Raw genomic sequence first — 19,208 nt, forward strand, 5'->3', positions numbered from 1 at the left:
TCTTTGTTGTTGGGTATGCATTTGACGTCGGAGCCGTCTGTTCCTTGTAGTAGCAAATGGGAGTCGTAACCGCGGAGGTTGTGAAAGAACACCGGAATCTCCATTTCTGGATCTACTTTGAAGTTTATATTACATTTCCAATGAGCCGCTCCTCTGTATTTACCCGTGATGTGGCAGTGATCTCTAACCTTATCCACATAGAAATCCTCAACAAATGCTTTGTGGCAGTGAATGCAATGCGTGGAGGGCTTTCCCGGCTTCTCACCCTTCTTAGCATACTTCCCGCATTTAAAATGAGCTTCTCCTAAATACTTTCCATCTTCATCCCACGCTTTCTTGGCTCGTCTTCCAAACTGGAGAAGCGTATGTTGACAAATGTGGCATTTCTTTGCCTTGGTAAAAGCCTCCTGGTTCTCTTTGGTAAATTCCATCTTCTTTGGACGTCTTAATTGTTCTCTTATCTCCCCCTCCTCTTCTCGCAATGCTTCTAGAAACTCATTAGCTGCGTTCTTACCTCGGTAAATCACAGGAGGGTTTGCTTTACCGTCTGATCTGACTACTATGTAACCAAAGGAGCAGATCTCGTGTAATCCCACCTTATTCGTGGCGCCACTTTTCTGCTCTTCCTTAGTTATCAACGCTTCAAAGTCTGCATATATCACGTAAGGCACCTGCATCTGCTTTTGATGGTCTGAGTAGGATAGGTTCTTATCTGTAGGCATCTGGATCCGTTGCGCCACTTCTTCGACTCCGCGACATATTTCGTTGTGATCCTTTAGAGCTTTAACGCTGGTAAAGGATAATAAGCAGCAATCGCAGAAGTATTTCTTGCCTTTGTGTTTGGTGTGTCTGTAAAATAGTCTGCTAACATGTTTGACCCACGAATAATGCCCGCCGTGGTAGAAGAGATGTATTCGTTCTCTTTTACTCTTTGACAACACTAGTGGCACTATCGTTTGGTCTCTGACTCCGTAAACGTTAATGGCTAGGTCATTTTCCTGCTCAAATATCGGTATGTCTATCAGCTGCATTGGGAACTCCACGCCGTCCCACTCCAAATCGTCTGTTGGGTACTTACTTGGTCTACACGGATCCTTATCTACTGGATACAGTGCGGATCGTATTGCCCACATAAAGCATCTGTTGTCATCATTTTTTACGTTGACTATGGCTTTCTTCCTTTCTACCCACGTTGGTAGGGGCACGTAACTTCCTCCTCGTATTGGTACATACCTTGCCATGCTAACCTCCATACCTTCTACCTCCTCCACTGTCCAACCTGATCCTTCTTTCGTGTAGTTAGACAGCGATTCCATTATTGCTTCTAAGGCTTCGCTGAGTGACCTATCCAGATTCGTGGACTCTAATATCACTAACGACTTTGATCGCAGCATTGCTGTCGTCGTTACCTCATCTTTCGATAAACTTACTTCTACCATTATACTAGCTTTCAGGGCTCCTAATTCTTCTATACCTTTTCGAAGCGTTCTCTTGACCTTCCTTTCTGACTGACGCCAAAACTGTCTAACATCAATCTCACCGTTACCGGGTATTGACACCGTTTCAAAATTGCTTTGGGATTCCATCTATATAATAGGAAATATCTTATACCTAATTCCAGACCCTTTTCAGATCGTCGTAGTCATACTCACAATCCTGACAATGCCAAAACAATTTAACCTTAGTCTCAAACTTCTTACCACATCCACAATCATAGCTGCTCATACATTTCGTCTTCATCTTTAAATGCTTCTTCAAGTCCACTTCTTTCTTAAAAGTTCTCTTACAATCTTCGCACTCCATATATAGACTAACATATTTAACTACATAGACACGGGATGCGGGTAATCGCGGCACGAATCGAGGGGGGTACTTTAGACGGGTAATCCTCCGGTGGTCGTTGCGCTGGAACCCCCATCCCCTATACTACTCGTGTACCATTTTGGACTTGGTATATGAGATTGAACAAGAAAATCTATGTTATACTTAAATGCAAATGGGATGATTGTGTATCTGACTTACAGACTTCTTTGGGTGACTGATTTCTATTTTGCTGTTTTAATTAAAATCATTAATTATTCATAATTTCATAGACTAATATCTATTATAATTTGTCTTATAACTTGTGAATTACTAGAGCAGATGCACTTAAACCGTGAAATAAAATCAAACTAAATACTAACTAATAATATCTATTTAGTGACTAATAGTTGCTATTACTCTACCAGAACATTTATTAAACAAAAGACACAAATGGTCTCTTGTGTATTTGTCTTTGTGCAGTGAATGTTCTGGTTGAGTGATAGCAACTATTAGTCACTAAATAGATACTATTAGTTAGTATTTAGTTTGATTTTATTTCACGGTTTAATTGCATCCTCTCTATAAATATGACCTAACTAATATCAAAACATTATGTGATCAAGTTTAACATGAATAGATTTAGTGTTTGCATATATGTAATCATCCATGCAATCCTGTCTCATGTCATCCATTCGATCAATCTATACTGATATTTTGCTATCATCGAATATCTATTTTCTGCTAATTGAATATACACTGTCTTTAGGTATGGTATATCTAAAGCCAACATCAAGCATTAACTTGCTATTCTTTTCCTTTTTACTTATTAAAAAAATCTAAAACGAGTTAAAATTGTTTTCTAGTTTCCTTTTGAGCTTAAGTATCTGAGACAAGACGTCTATATAAATCATACTGAGAGTCGTAATGTGATTATAAATTTTACAATAATCTCAGTCTTTTATTTGCTGGATTATTATGGCAACAAAGGAATGGTCATTTGATTTCTAAACATGACAGTTTACGATGTTTGAAAGGTTTTGTAAACATATTGCTACAAGCACAGAATTTTAAGGAACAAGAAAACCTATAAGAGATCAGTGAAAGATTTTCACGATTGTATGAAATAGTTCATTAATTATTTCAAATGGTGATGCGAAAGAAAAGCAAAAATTGCAATAGAATGAAATTTTGATACATATTCAGTTTATCATTTTAGTTATATTTTCGAAAAAATCAAAGCCGATATTGGCTTTTGTACTATATCGCCGCCTTGCGATATTTTTATAGGCGTGTAACGATGCATAGAAGTCCTGTAGTCGTCTTAGCGCTCGCCAGACTAGGAGGGTCATTATTTTTTGGAAATGTTAATTTACTGATATTTCAAATAGCGTGACATTTGACATGTAAGTCTCTCGTGCAGTGTGCGTGACACTCATGAGTTTTATTGTCATTTAAAAAGTTTAAGTGAACAACTCTTGCGTGACGTAAAGTCTATAAAATTCTGTGAATCGCTGTGAACCAGCTTCAGACAAGCTTAAGTGACAATCATTGCACATATGAACTTGTCGCGATCGAACTAAAGATTTCAACAATCTGCAGAAAAGGAAAAATTATTTTCCCAAGAAGAAATTCTAAGTGGAATAGGTTGGGACGATGATTTAACGTCATGGCTCTTTTTGAGCAAATGTATACTTTCTTTAGAAACAGAGTTGATCATAATTCAATGTTCCATCATGCTTGGATTGTGCTACTCTTGTTGTTCGGAAATATAAATGTAGATGCAAGTCTTCAGACTTGTCCAAGTGAACCTACATCAACTATATCGTCTCCCTGTAAGTTCATACCTGGCGTACACTCTTACCAATCGTTGATAATCGCCAGTGATGTGTTCTTTGAGACAACGTTGGCATCAAGTCGCCACACTCTAAAAATTACACGAACTTTAGAAATTCAGCCAACCGGGACCTTGAGTGTTGGTTTGAACGAAGAGACTTCTAATGAAGGTAGTGGCGTAGACCATAGTACAGGTGGAACAGGTGGGAGTTTTGGTGGTCGTGGAGGAGCAGCATCCGGGATGAATTTAGCATCCTCACAGGCTGTACCTTATGGACATCCGTTTAATGTATCTACACCTGGAAGCCAAGGTGGTGGTTCTGGCCATGGTAAAGGAGGAGGCTTTCTGCAACTAGAAGCTCGTAAAATCATCATCAATGGTGTAGTCAGTGCTCCTGGACGAGGTGCTACTGGGAATGGGGGTGGAGGGAGCGGAGGAGGAATAGCTGTGTTTTGCTTTGAAATTGAAGGAACTGGGAAGATTGAGGCAAATGGAGGGAGTGGTAGTGGTACAGGGGGTGGTGGAAGCGGTGGAAGGATGTCTATTACCTACAGACAGGGAACATTTCGACTAAAAACACATACCTATGGAGGTAAAATTGGTAAGAATTATAATACGTCGTTTGTTTGACCTAATAATAACGAATAACTAACACTATAACTAATCGGAATGCAGCTATATACAACCGGCTTTTTATTTTCTTGCTATAACGAATTTGGCAGAAATTCCACTAAAATCATTTAACTTCTTTAGTTAAAGGAGAATAAATTTGTACAATTCAAAAAAAATTTCATTTGCTATTGCTGCAAATACAAATCTTAACATACAAGATTTACGTTTACATTTCATATTAATTTCTTAGCTGCAAATCCGAGCCAGTGTAAGTGACCTCAGCTTTTAGCCAAAAGTCATTATAATAGTTGAATAATGGTGATGCTGCATTAAATCCGTTTTGCTTCATAATGCCTAGATTTAGTAAGATGATCAAACTTCATTCCTGGATATTTTGCTATGGACTTCGTCTATGGCCTTTGAATTGTTGACGCTCTGCCTGTGGATTATTGAATATTTATTGACACGGCATATTGTATTCAGAACTTAAGCAGTTCTTATCGTCTCAACAATAACATTTCTCATTCTATCATTCATTATCCAAATATATTTAGTTCAGTAGATGCCGTCTTTATTTTTGAATTACAGTCCATTTGTCAACATTTGTCATAAGGGATTTGTCTCAACTTGCTAAACTCGGGCGTTTTAAAAGAACAAAAAAAAAAAAAAAAAAAAGGAGTGTTATGTTCGGCGATGCGGAATCCAGTGCCATGCATGATGTAACGTCTTGCTTTAAAAAAAACCAGACTCGCTGCAGCGGACAAACAACTGGTCAGGCCTGTTGGATTCCATGTAAAATCACTGTAAAATGTTAAGAATTTCTGGTATAACCGGTTATCGATGTAACTAGTTTTATTTGAGAGACTAAATGATTTAATGAATAAATCAAATTCAACTGTTTCTTCTGAGTGAATTCTTTCTGTCCCCGAGGTCACTTTTCAGAATTTTATTGTTATTGATAAATATGCATGTCTATTGTTGTTGTTCCGAACTAATAATTTCGCTTTCATCACCTATTAGTGTAGCTATTTTTAAATGCGAGCTTTGACATTTATTTGTTTACTTGAATGTGCTCATTGTTTCTTTTTCACTCTTGGACAAGACGTTAAACTAATGGCATATCTTAGTCTATCAAAAGGAACGATTTAAATATCAATTTCCATAAATTTGGGAAATCCATAAACGAGAATTATTTGTTTCTTGCATCTTAACTTTAGTATAATGTATTAAGCTCCTTAGTTTATGTAGACCTGAAATGAAATTAGAAACCTTTTCGTATACTTTTATATTTTCCGCTTTTGAAAAAGGGCGATTAAAGATGTGGCAATCAGTACACCGGCGGTACCCGATTGAAATTTCAACTTCAGCATATCTTGGTATCTGTTAGGGTATCTCTTAGGGGTTAAAGATTGTCCAACCAAACCCTTTTAAAAAGACGGTTGGTATCTTTTATAGGTATCCTTGAAAATTTCCAACGAGTATACCCGATACTTTTACCACGGATAACCCCTCCCCCCGGGTGTTGTCGCTGATTGAAATTGAATGCCATGTAACTCTTTCGCCTGTTTGAAGTACGTATTCAAACTTTACAATACGCACTTGTCCTAATATAAAAATAGATCTGCAATTAAAAATTTAAGAGATTTTGAAAATCATTTTAGAAGACATTTGTAATGTGTAACATATTTCTATACTTATCTATTTTGGTCAGCGTTTGGTTTGCTTGAATTTGGTAATTAGGCAGGACACTTTGAAACAAAAGGTTACGATGCCGGATACAAGAAAATCGCCTTTTGTTAAATGCTTATATCTTAGCTTTTTTTCCGGTTTTTTTAAATCGGCTTCTTTTGATTATTTTGACAAGCGAAGAAAAATAAATTCTAGAACGCAGTGATACTTAAAACCGAGTTTGAGAACCCTTCATTTTTGAGTGCAAAAAATGAACAAGTTGAAACATATTTGTTCTTTCTTTTCATTCCTTGCTTATGCACGTGCCTATGGAATGTCACGGAAACGCATTGATTGACGTCCATCAAAACTTCATCACGATGGCACATTCTCTACTTTCACATCCCCATAATGCCTTGCGCCTTTGGGGGGTAACCAGAGGGTAAAAACCCACTTATTTTGCTGAAGGCTGATCACACAATGTTGACAATACCTTGTTTGGTATCCAAAAATAAAATGAAGAAGTAAAAAACAAAAAAAAAGGTAGAAGCTTGAAGACGTTTAAGGTATATTTTAAACATTTTTTCGTAAGGCAATACATTTTCTGTAAGACCAAAACTCTAGATGATCTGTACACGCAAAGATAACTTGGAATAAACTGATAATCAGTATTGTACAGATAAAAGCAGGTATAGTATAAATTCAATTAAGAAACCTTTGAATTTGGGACAGTTTTTTGATTGGCTACCCCCCAAAGACGCAAGGCATTATGGGGATGTGAAAGTAGAGAATTGTACGATTCCATGCGCGTGATTGAGAAGCTGTAAATGAAAAAATTGATCTTTTGGAAACCTTTTTTTGGACGGGTTACTTCGCTTACAAATGTTAGTAGAAAGGACGATTAAGCTAAAAGTACATGTGCAGTTTATTGAATAAAAATCACGAAATGATAATAATAAATAAATTCTAATAAATAGTAAATAAAATATAATTTAACGATATACTTAGGGTGAAGGCATTTAACCCGTGAAATAAAAAATACTAGTCAACGTGTAATAGTAAAATAGACACAAAAGAAAAACTCTATATGATATATTGTATAACTGAACAGGGTTGAGTGCAATTTGGAAATTGTGAATCTTGTGAAATATTGCTCGGTTCGTGTGTCGATTCCAGTATAGACTCCGTTTTAGAGATATAATGTTATCACTTTACCCTTATTTTTTGTGTTGTCAAGGTTCAGACGTGAGTGCCTTATCTGGAAGCATATCAGCTAGCAGTGTGTATCGGACGTCCCGGCCATCGAGGGTGTACTCAGCTTCCCATGGTGTTCTTAACTACCAGGGATCCACTGGGGGATGGAAAGCAGGACAAAACAGAGTTAATGAATATCTACAGGTATGCTAGTACAGTAATAATAGTATGAAAAGAAAGAAAGGAGGAAGAAAGCCAGACTGAAAGAAAGAAAAGAAGAAAGAAAGAAAGGAAGGAAAAAAGGGAAAAGAAAAGGAAAAAAAGAAAGGTAAGAAGGGAAGGAACGAACGAAAGGAAGGAGCGAACGAACGAACGAACGAACGAACGAACGAACGAACGAACGAACGAACGAACGAACGAACGAACGAACGAACGAACGAACGAACGAACGAACGAACGAACGAACGAACGAACGAACGAACGAACGAACGAACGAACGAACAACAAACAAACAAACAAACAAACAAACAAACAAAAGAATGAAGAAAGGGAAATAATAGGTTTAGATTTCTACACATCAACGGAATGACTAAAACTTATTAGTTTAGTTTTGTCTATACTTTATTGTGGTAAAATCAGTGGTCAATCATTTGCGCGTTAGTTTTTCAGTAAGTCCGATATCTTAAAATTGTCTCCTAACTAATTCAAACTGGTAATAGCTATGGTCTGAGTTGTTCATACATGAACTGAATAGTGGCTGCTAGAGGCGCCTTCACATGCTTTCAGTGCGACCCTGTTGCGCCACTTGTGTACTTGTGCTGTGGTGATTACCGACAGCTATTTTTTCCTCTCTGTGATGGGAACTTTTACTATCATGTTTCACTACAGATCAGATTAGTTCCACAACTTTTAAACAGCCTTGACGCTAATAGATAGATTAAAATGCTATAACAATGATAATAGGATAAATTAAGGCGTTTAGTGCCTTTTTTGTGCAGAATTTTAATTTTGGTATGGTTTAGTGTCTTAAACACACGTTTTTCTTCAATTAAACATACAGGTAACCCTTTCCAAGAATGCATTTGTTACGAGTGTTGCAACACAGGGACGATATGGTGGTAGTGAGTACGTCGAGACTTATTCTCTGCAATACCGCGATGTTGATGTGGATTTGCAAAGTCAGCTGAGGGACTACAAGGTAGTAACAGGAATCCTTGATACTTTTACTTTTCTTTCTTTATCAGTTTTCATAAAAAAATATGATATAAATGGCTTAAAGCAAAATTAAACTTATTTATTTGTCTCACGATTGTGGCAGTTGGGAGTTGCTATGTAATGTTTAATAAACGAGCAGGAGTGTTTTATCGTGTATAAAACACGAGGCGCAGCCGAGTGGTTTTAGACCCGATAAAACACGATCTGCGAGTTTGTTAAACGGCTTAGAAAACTCATGATGTATGTTCTCATATTGTACTGAATTCTTTACGAAATGAACCAAGTTTGATAGAGAAAATCCAAGTTAAAGTTTATGCAAATGAAGACGAATCTATATGAGATATAATATCACCTCCATGGTCATGATTTCTATTGTGTTTCCTTCATGAATTATTAATGAGATTTCTAAATCCTGGTATATTCTACAAGAAGCAACACAAGCATTGTTAGAATGCAGTGAAGGAAACACGGTGCAACATTGCGCGCAATATTGCAGGTAAAGTTGCTTGAACACAAATAGGATCAATTTCGACTTTAGCAACTTTGCGTGCAATAAAGCACGTCATGTAACATGGCTCGCAACCTCCATTGCCTGCAACCTTGGCCGCAAGGTTTGACCATATGTATATTTTGCGCAAAGGCTGTATTCGCCTCTTTCTTGGTTGCTCAAGGACATTTATTTAACTAAAACTAAAGTTGTGATATTAACCCAATCACCGTACATCTTATGAAAAAAGCAAAATCGAGTTCAAGCGATTTGTCTAAATGATATGCTTGAAGACTAATAAATAATATGCTTGTAATTTGTACTGTTTTGTGCTTTTCTCTAATAGGAAAATGGGGAAAAACGAATCTTTGTTGGGAATGTTGACACCAATACAGTAAGAAGGAATCAGCTTGAAGTTCCTATCCACACAAATACCGTTCGTTTTGTGGTATTGACTTGGAACAGTGGCATTGCTATGCGAGTAAACGTTGAGGGCTACTTCTCAGGTAAAAATGTCAGGCAGTCAGGCAGTCAGGCAGTCAGGCAGTCAGGCAGTCAGGCAGTCAGGCAGTCAGGCAGTCAGGCAGTCAGGCAGTCAGGCAGTCAGGCAGTCAGGCAGTCAGACAGTCAGGCCCGTCAGCATTCAAGTCAGTCGTCAATCAGTCAGTCAGTCAAGCCCGTCAGTCAGGCGTCAATCAGTCAGGCAGTCAGCGTCAGTCAGGCAGTCAGGCAGTCAGGCAGTCAGGCAGTCAGGCATGCAGTCAGTCATGCAGTCAGTCAGTCAAGCAGTCAGGCAGTCAGGCATGCAGTCAGTCAGGCAGTCAGGCATTCAGGCGTCAGGCAGTCAGGCAGTCAGGCAGTCAGGCAGTCAGGCAGTCAGGCAGTCAGGCAGTCAGGCAGTCAGGCAGTCAGTCAGTCCAGCAGTCAGCCAGTCAGAGTCGCATCAGGCAGTCAGTCAGCAGGCAGGTCAGCAGGCGTCCAGTCAGTCAGCAGTCAGTTCGGCAGTCAGGCGTCATGCAGTCAGGCAGTCAGGCAGTCAGGCTCAGCCAGTCAGCAGGCAGGCTCAGTCAGTCAGTCAGTCAGCAGTCAGGCAGTCAGCAGTCAGTCAGTCAGGCAGTCAGCAGTCAGCAGCAGTAAGGCAGTCAGGCAGTCAGGCAGTCAGGCAAGTCAGGCAGTCAGGCAGTCAGGCAGTCAGGCCGTTCAGGCAGTCAGGCAGGTCAGGCAGTCAGGCAGTCAGGCAGTCAGGCAGTCAGGCAGTCAGTCAGTCAGGCATGCAGTCAGTCAGTCAGTCAGTCAGTCAGTCAGTCAGTCAGTCAGTCAGTCAGTCAGTCAGTCAGTCAGTCAGTCAGTCAGGCATGCAGTCAGTCAGTCAGTCAGGCAGGCAGGCATGCAGTCAGTCAGTCAGTCAGTCAGGCATGCAGTCAGTCAGTCAGTCAGTCAGTCAGGCATGCAGTCAGTCAGTCAGTCAGGCAGGCATGCAGTCAATCAGTCAGGCATGCAGTCAAGCATGCAGTCAGGCAGTCAGGCAGTCAGGCAGTCAGGCAGTCAGGCAGTCAGGCAGTCAGGCAGTCAGGCAGTCAGGCAGTCAGGCAGTCAGGCAGTCAGGCAGTCAGGCATGCAGTCAGTCAGGCATGCAGTCAGTCAGGCATGCAGTCAGTCAGTCAGTCAGTCAGTCAGTCAGTTAGACTGACAGGTGAAAAGCCAGCAATACACATGTGAAATGCTATTGAACATATTTTTGTATGTTTATCTTTCAATTACATCTTGTATTTCTTTTCTTGGCTTGTTCTTTAGACCCCACCAACAAACAGAGCTGCTCTTATGTTGCACCACAAGGTTAGTGATACCCATCCTCCCCTTATTCAGATCATCTGAGAAAATACCTGAAACTAATGTATGATTATAGTCGGGTAACAAAGAGAACGGGAGGGAAACAAAAGGGAAGTGAAAGGGAGTCAGTATTAGATTTTCAATTATTGTTTAGAACAAGTAATTAAAAAAAATCATTTGGAAATGTGAAAATTCGACTGTGGTTGGCAATTATTTCCCAGTGAATGTCCTGACGAATAGAGATTAATTTTGACGCCATATGTTTATGTTGAAAATAAAGATACCACAATGGCAAAAAAACCCCGACGATTTCACCAGACTTTTGCATTACTTAACTTTGTCATAATTTAAACTAAGCCATTTCTGGGCTGCGGGAGCCTCTTTGTAATTTCAATTATCTGTAAAATGTCTTATTTGTAGGTTCACCTGAGGTTGGCGGACCTGGCACAGTGTTTGTCAATGGGTTCAAGAATGGTGTTCCTTACAGACTCTTAGTTGTTGATAACCTAGGCGCGGATGCGAGGGTGAGCCGTTACCGAATTCCATGGCCATATATTAGGAATATTAAAACATCTGTAATGGATCGTAAAACAGCTCTAAATTTGATAGCATTTTTACTGTGCAGTAATACCAACCGGGACAACTTGAACAAAACTGACCAATCAGATTATAGTAAACTAGACTGAAATTGAATTAAGAATAGCGTTAGCCAATCACGTTCTCACGCTGTTATTATATCGCGGATGCGCTATCTGATTGGCAGGTTAGAAATATTGAGCTAAAGGTTGCAATATAATTGGTTAATGATACCAGTTTATAAAAATGTACCCGGTTGCAGTATCCGCACAGTAGCATCCAATGGCGCAGCGAGTAAAACCATTGCATGCGTTATTGTCGACAGGAAAACAGGGGGTAGCGAGGTCTAAGGTCATTCGGTCATTCAAATTTTTCATTTTCACGCTAATACACACGAAGACGCGTTAAATCCGCCATATCCACAGTAAAACGTTTTGGCCCTTGGCCCCTATTACCCCGTGTCGGGATAGTAGTAGCCTTTTGCGACTAAGTTCCAGTGGAATTCCTGGGTCATTTCGCGCTAAAACGCGTGCACTAAAAATAATTTAACATTCAAGATTCAAACCTTTTTGCATTGATTTGTGAGTACATTAGTAGTTTTGGGGAAAGCAACTTTGTTCGTGTCACCTTCCATACTACTCGAAGACAATTTGTCATTATATGTATTTTATCTTGCATGTCATTTGCATTTTCAACTCTCCATTGCAGACTAACTCATCGTCAGATTACGATACCTTCAAACAATCAGGTCAGCAGTAGTTTCTTTGTTGAAAATTGTTATTTTTGTCATCTCGTTATGGTTCTCATTGTCGTAGGCTACACGCTGTAGGTTACACGTTGCATTGCCTCCATGCAACTTGTGTCACAACGCTGTTGCGAGACGGGTTACAGAAAAAATTGTTCCGTGTAATCCTTAATTTTTTTTTCTTAATCTTCTGCAGGTGGCATAGCATGGGTACCACTGGACAGCAGTGCTCCGAAAGTAGACCAACTACAGATATCACGTGGAGCTCAGGTTCTTTTGACGGGCACTAATACGCAGTTAAACGTCAACACCGTCACAAACGATGGCACAGGACACCTCTATATATCTCCAAGCGTTCGCCTCCAAGTTGATTCTAATCTCTCTCCTTGCACCAAGATCTTCAACGGTGGAGAGTTGATTATACCAGAAGGCTCTTCCATGTTTACTATCGAGAGGTCTCTTTCTGTTCATGGTAAACTTACACTTTTGAACAATCCCACGGTGGCAATTGGATTGTACGGTGGCGCATTTGAAATGTACCCTGAATCAAGCCCTCATAGTCTGCAGTTTGAAGACCTCATCATTGAGCAAAATTATTTGGTTCATTTGGCCAAGACCAACCCATCATCGAGTTGCCGTTGGATTTTAAGAACAAACGGTCAAATACTTTTAAGAGGTAGTGCTGGGGTGACTGTAGATTGTCCACTTGAATTAACAAGTAATCAAGTAACCTTGGAAAGCAAGTCCAGCTTCAAAGTAAACGGAAATGGTTCAATAACGCGTTTTACTATAAACAATATGGACATTGATGGTACCTTACAGCCAGGAGTATTGTCCGTTGGTTTGCAAAGCGTAACAATTAAAGAACATGGATTGCTACGACTAATACCCTATCAAGAATTTAATGTCAATCAATTGACGGTCAACGGAAGGTTACTGTTTGAAAGTCCTGTATTCATTCAGGGACGACTTCCAGCTGTTTCTAGCAACATCAGCATTGGCTCCTCAGGGCATTTAGAAATGGATGTAAGTTCTCTTCCAGCATTGTCCACGTCTTCTCTTCTCTTAAACGGAACATCTATCATATATGCACAAGACGTGACCATCGCAGGAAAATTGTTAGCTAAAAATCTGAGCATTAATCCAGGTTGGAGGACGTTGACGGTAAAGCCTACAGGGAACTTCCAGTTCAATCCAGTCAATTGGTTTTCTTTTGATCAAGTCTTTATCAGTGGAACCTTTACGTCCTTAGCTGCCTTGAGCATGAAAGGTCTGTCGCAAAATACCATTCCTCACCTAAGAGTCGGATCTAGTGGTATTGTCAACATAAATTCCATGGAGCTTACAACAATTCTAAGTGATGTAGTAACCATAGAAGGCGTGACTAGAATAGGACAAATAGATTTAGCACGAGGGTGGAAGCAACTGAATGTGCTCGGTAGCAAAGGCGAATTTTATTTCGAATCGAATACTACCATTGATACGAAAACTGTACGAGTGAGCGGACGTCTTCAGACTAATTCTGTCTTTGGCCAAAGTAATCCCGTGAGAGTTCAAAACTTTACTGTGTTACCTGGTGGAACTGTTAGTATTCATTATCAAGGGACGCCCATCAGTCATGGAAAAGGTTCCTCAAAAACAACGATGTTTCTGCACAATCTACAGGTGGATGGGCTATTCCAGACAGGTTCTATGTACGTCAAATCGACAAACGTACTTATTGGCTCTTCGGGCCGAATCGATGTTAATTCTGGAGGATGCGCAAGCGATGAGGGGCCTGGAGCCGGGAGTGGATCTTCAAGTGGAGGGTCCGGCGCCAGTCATGGTGGTAGAGGTGGAAGAGGATCCGGAACAAGGGCTTTGAACCTGCCATTCGGTGATATATTCACTGTAGGTACGTGGGGTAGTGGAGGAGGACGAGGGAGTAGCGCAGGAAGCGGTGGAAGAGGAGGAGGAACGATACAACTGATTGTTAATAAAACACTGCACGTCAATGGCGAGATCCAAATGAATGGAGAACCAGGAAAGGTATGAAAGAGGTTTAAGCACACACAAAAATTATGGTGTTACGGATTCCCTCGAGTATTTATCCTAAATTGTAAAAACGATGGCGAGTGCAACTCGAGGTTGAAGTTTTCGTACATTTACTACTAGTAATTGTATTTTACGAATCCCATTATCCGATTACAACCAATAGACCTATTTACTGGTGCGGCGGCTATTTTGAATAAGGGGATGCCAAGGTGCAAACGTAGAAAATTTATAAAGCATAGAGTGGTGGAGTTAACTTTTCAAATAATTTGAAATATTGATGTTTCATATATTGTTCCAACTACCAGTAAATTCAATTCCTTTTTAAAATGTGCTTCTCACTGAAGTTATATAAAAAGACACCCTGACAGCTTTGCAGTCTATATATGTTTTCAATAATTAAGTGTGCGCATTTTCTCCTTTGTACGTTTACGCATCATGACTAGTAGTTTTCGGAACTTGATTTGCTTGATTAACCAATGATTTCATTGCGATAATGTGCATCACAGGGTAACTAAGATCTATTAACATTGTTTTTAAATTGTAGTCCAGTAACGCAGGTGGTGGCAGCGGTGGGTCCCTCTGGGCCCAGGCCGATTCTTTTACAGGAAGTGGCACTATAAAAGCCATAGGAGGTAATGGTCATGGTAACGGCGGTGGTGGCGCTGGTGGTCGAATCAATATTTTCTACAAAACTGGTGGTTTCCATAGTGATGGTACCATAGCCAATGGAGGACGAAGTACCTCGGAAAATGGTGGTCCAGGCATTATATATCTGCAAGGTCTTGAACCAAATATCAAAAATCTTCGAGTAGATAATAAGGGACTTAAAGCTATGGTACGTTCTTTTATTTATCATTCAGTCTGCGCATCTCCTTTTCTTTACACTTTCTACGCCCAAATCAAATGAAAACCCGATATTTATTCATATGCCAGAAAAATAATGCTAGCAGCAAATGCCTACCACCCTGGAGTACTATAATGCTCTTTATTATAGACATTAGTGTTTTATTGGGAAATACACCAATCTATTTTTCATACCAACCACATCTGGGACCTAAGTAACATATTTTCCATATCCTCACTAGTGAAGATATCGATGACGTCTTGTCCAATGTTTTCAACGAGTTTTTGTATGTGAATTTTTCTATATACATGGTTCGCACAGGCCTTGAAAAGTCCTTAAAAATGCATTCGGTACTTGAAAACTCCTTGAATTCTAAAATTTTTATTTTTGTCCTTGAAAAATCCTGGAATTTTTATTTTGACCCTTGAATAATTCATTTTTATCCTGGAATTTCTTGGGTACTATCTAAAATATATTTTTTCATCTTTAGAAAGAGGAAAACCTTGGTTAAATTTACAAAAATAATTAAAATGATACATAAAACAGTAATTTTCGGTTGTTTTGCGGTATTGTGGGTAATTTTCAAGATGGCGTAGGGCTCCTTCAAATTTGGTTATTAAGCTACCCCCCTATCCAATGCTAATTCCAAGTAAACACGAGGAGAAGTACTGCATGTTTAAATACGGTTTTTATTTCTCCTCACTGGTTCTTTTCTGTCCTTGTAGTTATTGAAAATGACCATTAAGTCCTTGAAACGTCCTTGAAAAGTCCTGGAATTTTTTTCTTAAATTACTGTGCGAACCATGTATATAATAAAAATTAACTTACAAGTTGGCTTGAAGATATAAAGTTTTTCTTCTCGTGTTAAAAAAATATTTTAGCACTTGAAGATAAACTTCATATCTTCAAGCCACCGTGTAATATCCTCTATATATCTTTACGGCGGTACCGGTATTCAAAGTTCTTTATCCATTTTTAGGTATCACAAGATAGTGGAAATTATGAAACTTTCAAGTCAACAGGTAAGTTCGATTGGTTCATTTACTTAATTGTTAAAGTTAAGTGCGAACTATAGCTATCGGAAATCCAAGGAAAGAATAGGATAAATTTCGGAGCTGGGCCCGGTTATACGAAGCCTGGATAATATCCGGCGGATAAATCCTTATCCGGTGGATAAGTCGATGCGGTTATTAAATACATTTTTAAGATTAGATTTATCCGTTGGATAGCGCTATCCAGGCTTTGTAGAACCGGGCCCATAATAACTTTAACTTTTATCAATTCTTATAGGCGTAAGTGTCGTTAAGTCAATGCAGAATGATAATGGAAGAACATTACGTCCAAGCGGAAAAGCAGTCTAATAAAATATTACTTTTTGCAGGGGCGGTTGCTTATTTAAATTCCCCAAGTGACGGCTTTACCTACGACTTTACTCACATCGAGGTCTACGGAGCAGCCCATCTTTACTTCCCGCGCTTGAATACTCACGTCAAAGTTGACACCATATATGGTGATGACACCGGGTCTATCCACGTGGCACCCTACACTACTCTTAATATGACGTCAACATCTCAGTATCTTCGAATCAATGTGACTTGGTCTCCAATGATTTACCAGAATGCTACTTTAGTTTTGCCCAATGGTACAGTGGAGCTACGCCGATCTGAGAGTCTTGAGTATCCCAGTCTTACACGCAGTTCTCATGTGTCGATATGGGGACGTGTGATTGGTAATAATGCTCATTTGATGGTTGGTTATGGCGGGACTCTGAGCTTCGAGACCTCAAGGTAAAACCTCATTTTGTTAGTTACTTCCACCATATGGACGCTTCCCTTAGTGTAGAGCAGTGTTCGTATTACTGTAAAAAAGTCGGTGCCGTATGCGTGCCTTGCCGCGACCGTTATTATAGAATTTTGATTGGGGGATTTTTTCTCGCGCAATGAGATTGGTCTAGCAGTGCCGTGACATTGGCGTGACCGTGTCCGCACCATGTTAATTCCGTGTTTCGGATATTTGATTGGATGGAGAGTAAAATTTTGTGCAATGTGATTGGGCTGGCTTATGCCTGTTACCGTGTTCGTGCGGCGAGCATTTCACAGTCGTACGAAAACTGCTCTATTACATGGTTTATGACGTCAAAAAAGACACGTGCATCAAAACGTTTTTTAACATGTCAATGAGGCACGCCTCATTTATCTCTTTATCGCCTCATTTTATTATATGAAGATAACAGAAATTTAGCATTGATATTTTCTGTAAAAATATTAATTTTTATCCTCCATTCTTATTCCCTAATGTGATAAACTTTGCATAATTGTTCTTAAATTTGTTATTTTGACAGTACTCGTACTTTGACATTTGTCGGTATAACGATCCAAAAGAATGGTCGTCTGGTATTTGAAAGTTCACTGGCCAATGAGACTGATCAATGGGTCGTTCATGTAGTCAAAGACTTTGGACCTGTTGGACGGGAAGGCTTGGTAACGATTGAAGCAGAAGGTCGTTTGGAGGCTCGTTCGTTAAATCTGCGGGCCGTATCCCTTGTTGTCGATCCTGTTGGAGTTCTTTCTTTAGATGGTCAAGGACTACTGGCAGGTAATTTCGGAAAGTGAAGAGAGAAAGTGTGGGATGCGGTTTTTGACTGCACCAAGAGAGTAGACTGAGACTTACGACAAGTCCATTAAGGACTGGAATGCTATACCTAAAGGTCTGAGAGAATTTATTTATCTAGCTTTAAAAGGTCTCTTTTTAAGAACATTTTAGGTAAGCAAAAATCTGATTAATAATTTCTGATTATGTATTGATTTTAGATATATAGTACTGATATATAAACATTCTTTTCTGAATGTTATTTTAAATTGAAAAGAATGCTGAACTTTATAGCGGCCATTAGGAAATAGCTTGCGAGCAAATGTTCCTATGACATTCGTCTGCGCACTGAGAAGTACGTCTCTGCGTCTGCTTCTTATGCCTGGATTGAAGTCTAGCCGAGGGCTTATGTTAAAAGATAAAAATTAAAAATCTAGCAAATCAAATTTCTTTTCTTTTTTCTTTCTTCAAGGGATGGGTGCTGGTGCAGGATTTGGTTCTGCTGATGGTTCTGGTGCAGGGTATGGAGGCCGTGGTGGTCGCGGTGCATCAACCCAGCAAACTGGATCTCCATACGGGGACTTTAAGATGCCTCTGGTGTTTGGTAGTGGTGGAGGAGGGCCTGGTGCTATGGGGGGAGCTGGTGGTGGTTTCTTACAGCTTAATATTGCTAAGACTCTTGTTGTTGAAGGTAATCTATACAGCATAAGCTAAACTAAAAGTCGACAACGACAACGACAACGATAAAATAATGGCTTTTTTGATTATTAGAATTATTAGGAAGATTATTGGAATTATATTTCTATTTTTGCTGATGAATGGGGGTCATTACCGGCGTTTGCATTGCTACGCGGCCACCCCAGACAAAAATCGCGACGTGCACTTTGCAATAGACTGCCGTCAATCAAACAAGTTGACGTCATTTACACGCGTTTGGATCGGCCCCGGATAGGCCCGGTGAGTGTGGCTCATAATACTTGTAAACAATCGACAAGTTTTGGCGCCTTTTGAATCACACACCCGTGTAAATGGCGTCAACGTGTTTGATTGACGGCAGTCTATTGCAAAGTACACGTCGCGATTTTTGTCTGGGGTGGCCACGTAGCAATGCAAACGCAGGTAATGTGTTATTCATCTGTAATGCATTTGCTATTCTTAGGCACAATAACATCAGGTGGTCAGGGAGGCAAAGCAACAAACACAGGGGGTGGTAGTGGAGGGAGTATTCTCATCCATACCCATGCTCTTGAGGGATCTGGTGTGATCTCGGTCAACGGAGGGAATGGCAATGCTAACGGTGGAGGTGGAGGCGGCGGACGGTTAGCTGTTTATTGGAAAGATCGTGAATGGTGGTTTGGAAGCCTTAGGTCATTTGGTGGATCTGGAAGTGGCTCAAGAAATGGAGGCCCTGGAAGTGTATATCTAGAGGTACAAATAACTATTAACATCATATCATCTGCTAATGAATAAATCTATTCATAATGTTGCTAATTTCCTAGCTTTCAAGATGCTTTCGTACTAAAATGACATCATGCACTATGATATTTGTTATTTTAAAAGGTACCCATAACAACTGCGAACTTTTGCGGCATGCTGTGCCCGAACGAGAGGCGCCTGCATAGACATTACGAAAACCCATGCAGAGCCATTTCAATATTGTATTTTGTATTAGTTTATGTACTACTAAAACCTGAATGAACTATAAGTTGCAAATTTTTAATTACTGCTATTGAATAGTGGCTATTTAGTACAATCTTGGTTATAAGCCCCCCGCCTC

The 19,208-nt window shown here is 39.7% G+C and overlaps 1 protein-coding gene across 1 annotated transcript in view; it reads left to right on the top strand.

Moving 5' to 3' along the window:
• The first annotated feature begins 3,311 nt into the window (after positions 1-3,311).
• LOC116298030 (uncharacterized) overlaps positions 3,312-19,208 on the top strand; it is a 116,754-nt gene continuing 100,857 nt past the window's right edge. The window contains exons 1-14 of the mRNA XM_089031668.1: positions 3,312-4,238; positions 7,155-7,315; positions 8,172-8,309; positions 9,160-9,319; positions 10,608-10,649; positions 11,064-11,167; positions 11,928-11,967; positions 12,161-13,992; positions 14,543-14,833; positions 15,822-15,864; positions 16,224-16,629; positions 17,184-17,437; positions 17,904-18,122; positions 18,591-18,859. Coding sequence (XP_088887794.1) covers positions 3,470-4,238; positions 7,155-7,315; positions 8,172-8,309; positions 9,160-9,319; positions 10,608-10,649; positions 11,064-11,167; positions 11,928-11,967; positions 12,161-13,992; positions 14,543-14,833; positions 15,822-15,864; positions 16,224-16,629; positions 17,184-17,437; positions 17,904-18,122; positions 18,591-18,859 — 4,728 coding nt within the window. The 5' untranslated portion in view covers positions 3,312-3,469. The remainder of the gene's footprint in view (positions 4,239-7,154; positions 7,316-8,171; positions 8,310-9,159; positions 9,320-10,607; positions 10,650-11,063; positions 11,168-11,927; positions 11,968-12,160; positions 13,993-14,542; positions 14,834-15,821; positions 15,865-16,223; positions 16,630-17,183; positions 17,438-17,903; positions 18,123-18,590; positions 18,860-19,208) is intronic.

The sequence above is a fragment of the Actinia tenebrosa genome, unplaced genomic scaffold (assembly GCF_029948245.1).
Source record: "Actinia tenebrosa isolate PJP-AT-01 unplaced genomic scaffold, QUT_ActTen_1.0 PGA_scaffold17__23_contigs__length_9995812, whole genome shotgun sequence".
Lineage (NCBI taxonomy): Eukaryota > Metazoa > Cnidaria > Anthozoa > Actiniaria > Actiniidae > Actinia > Actinia tenebrosa.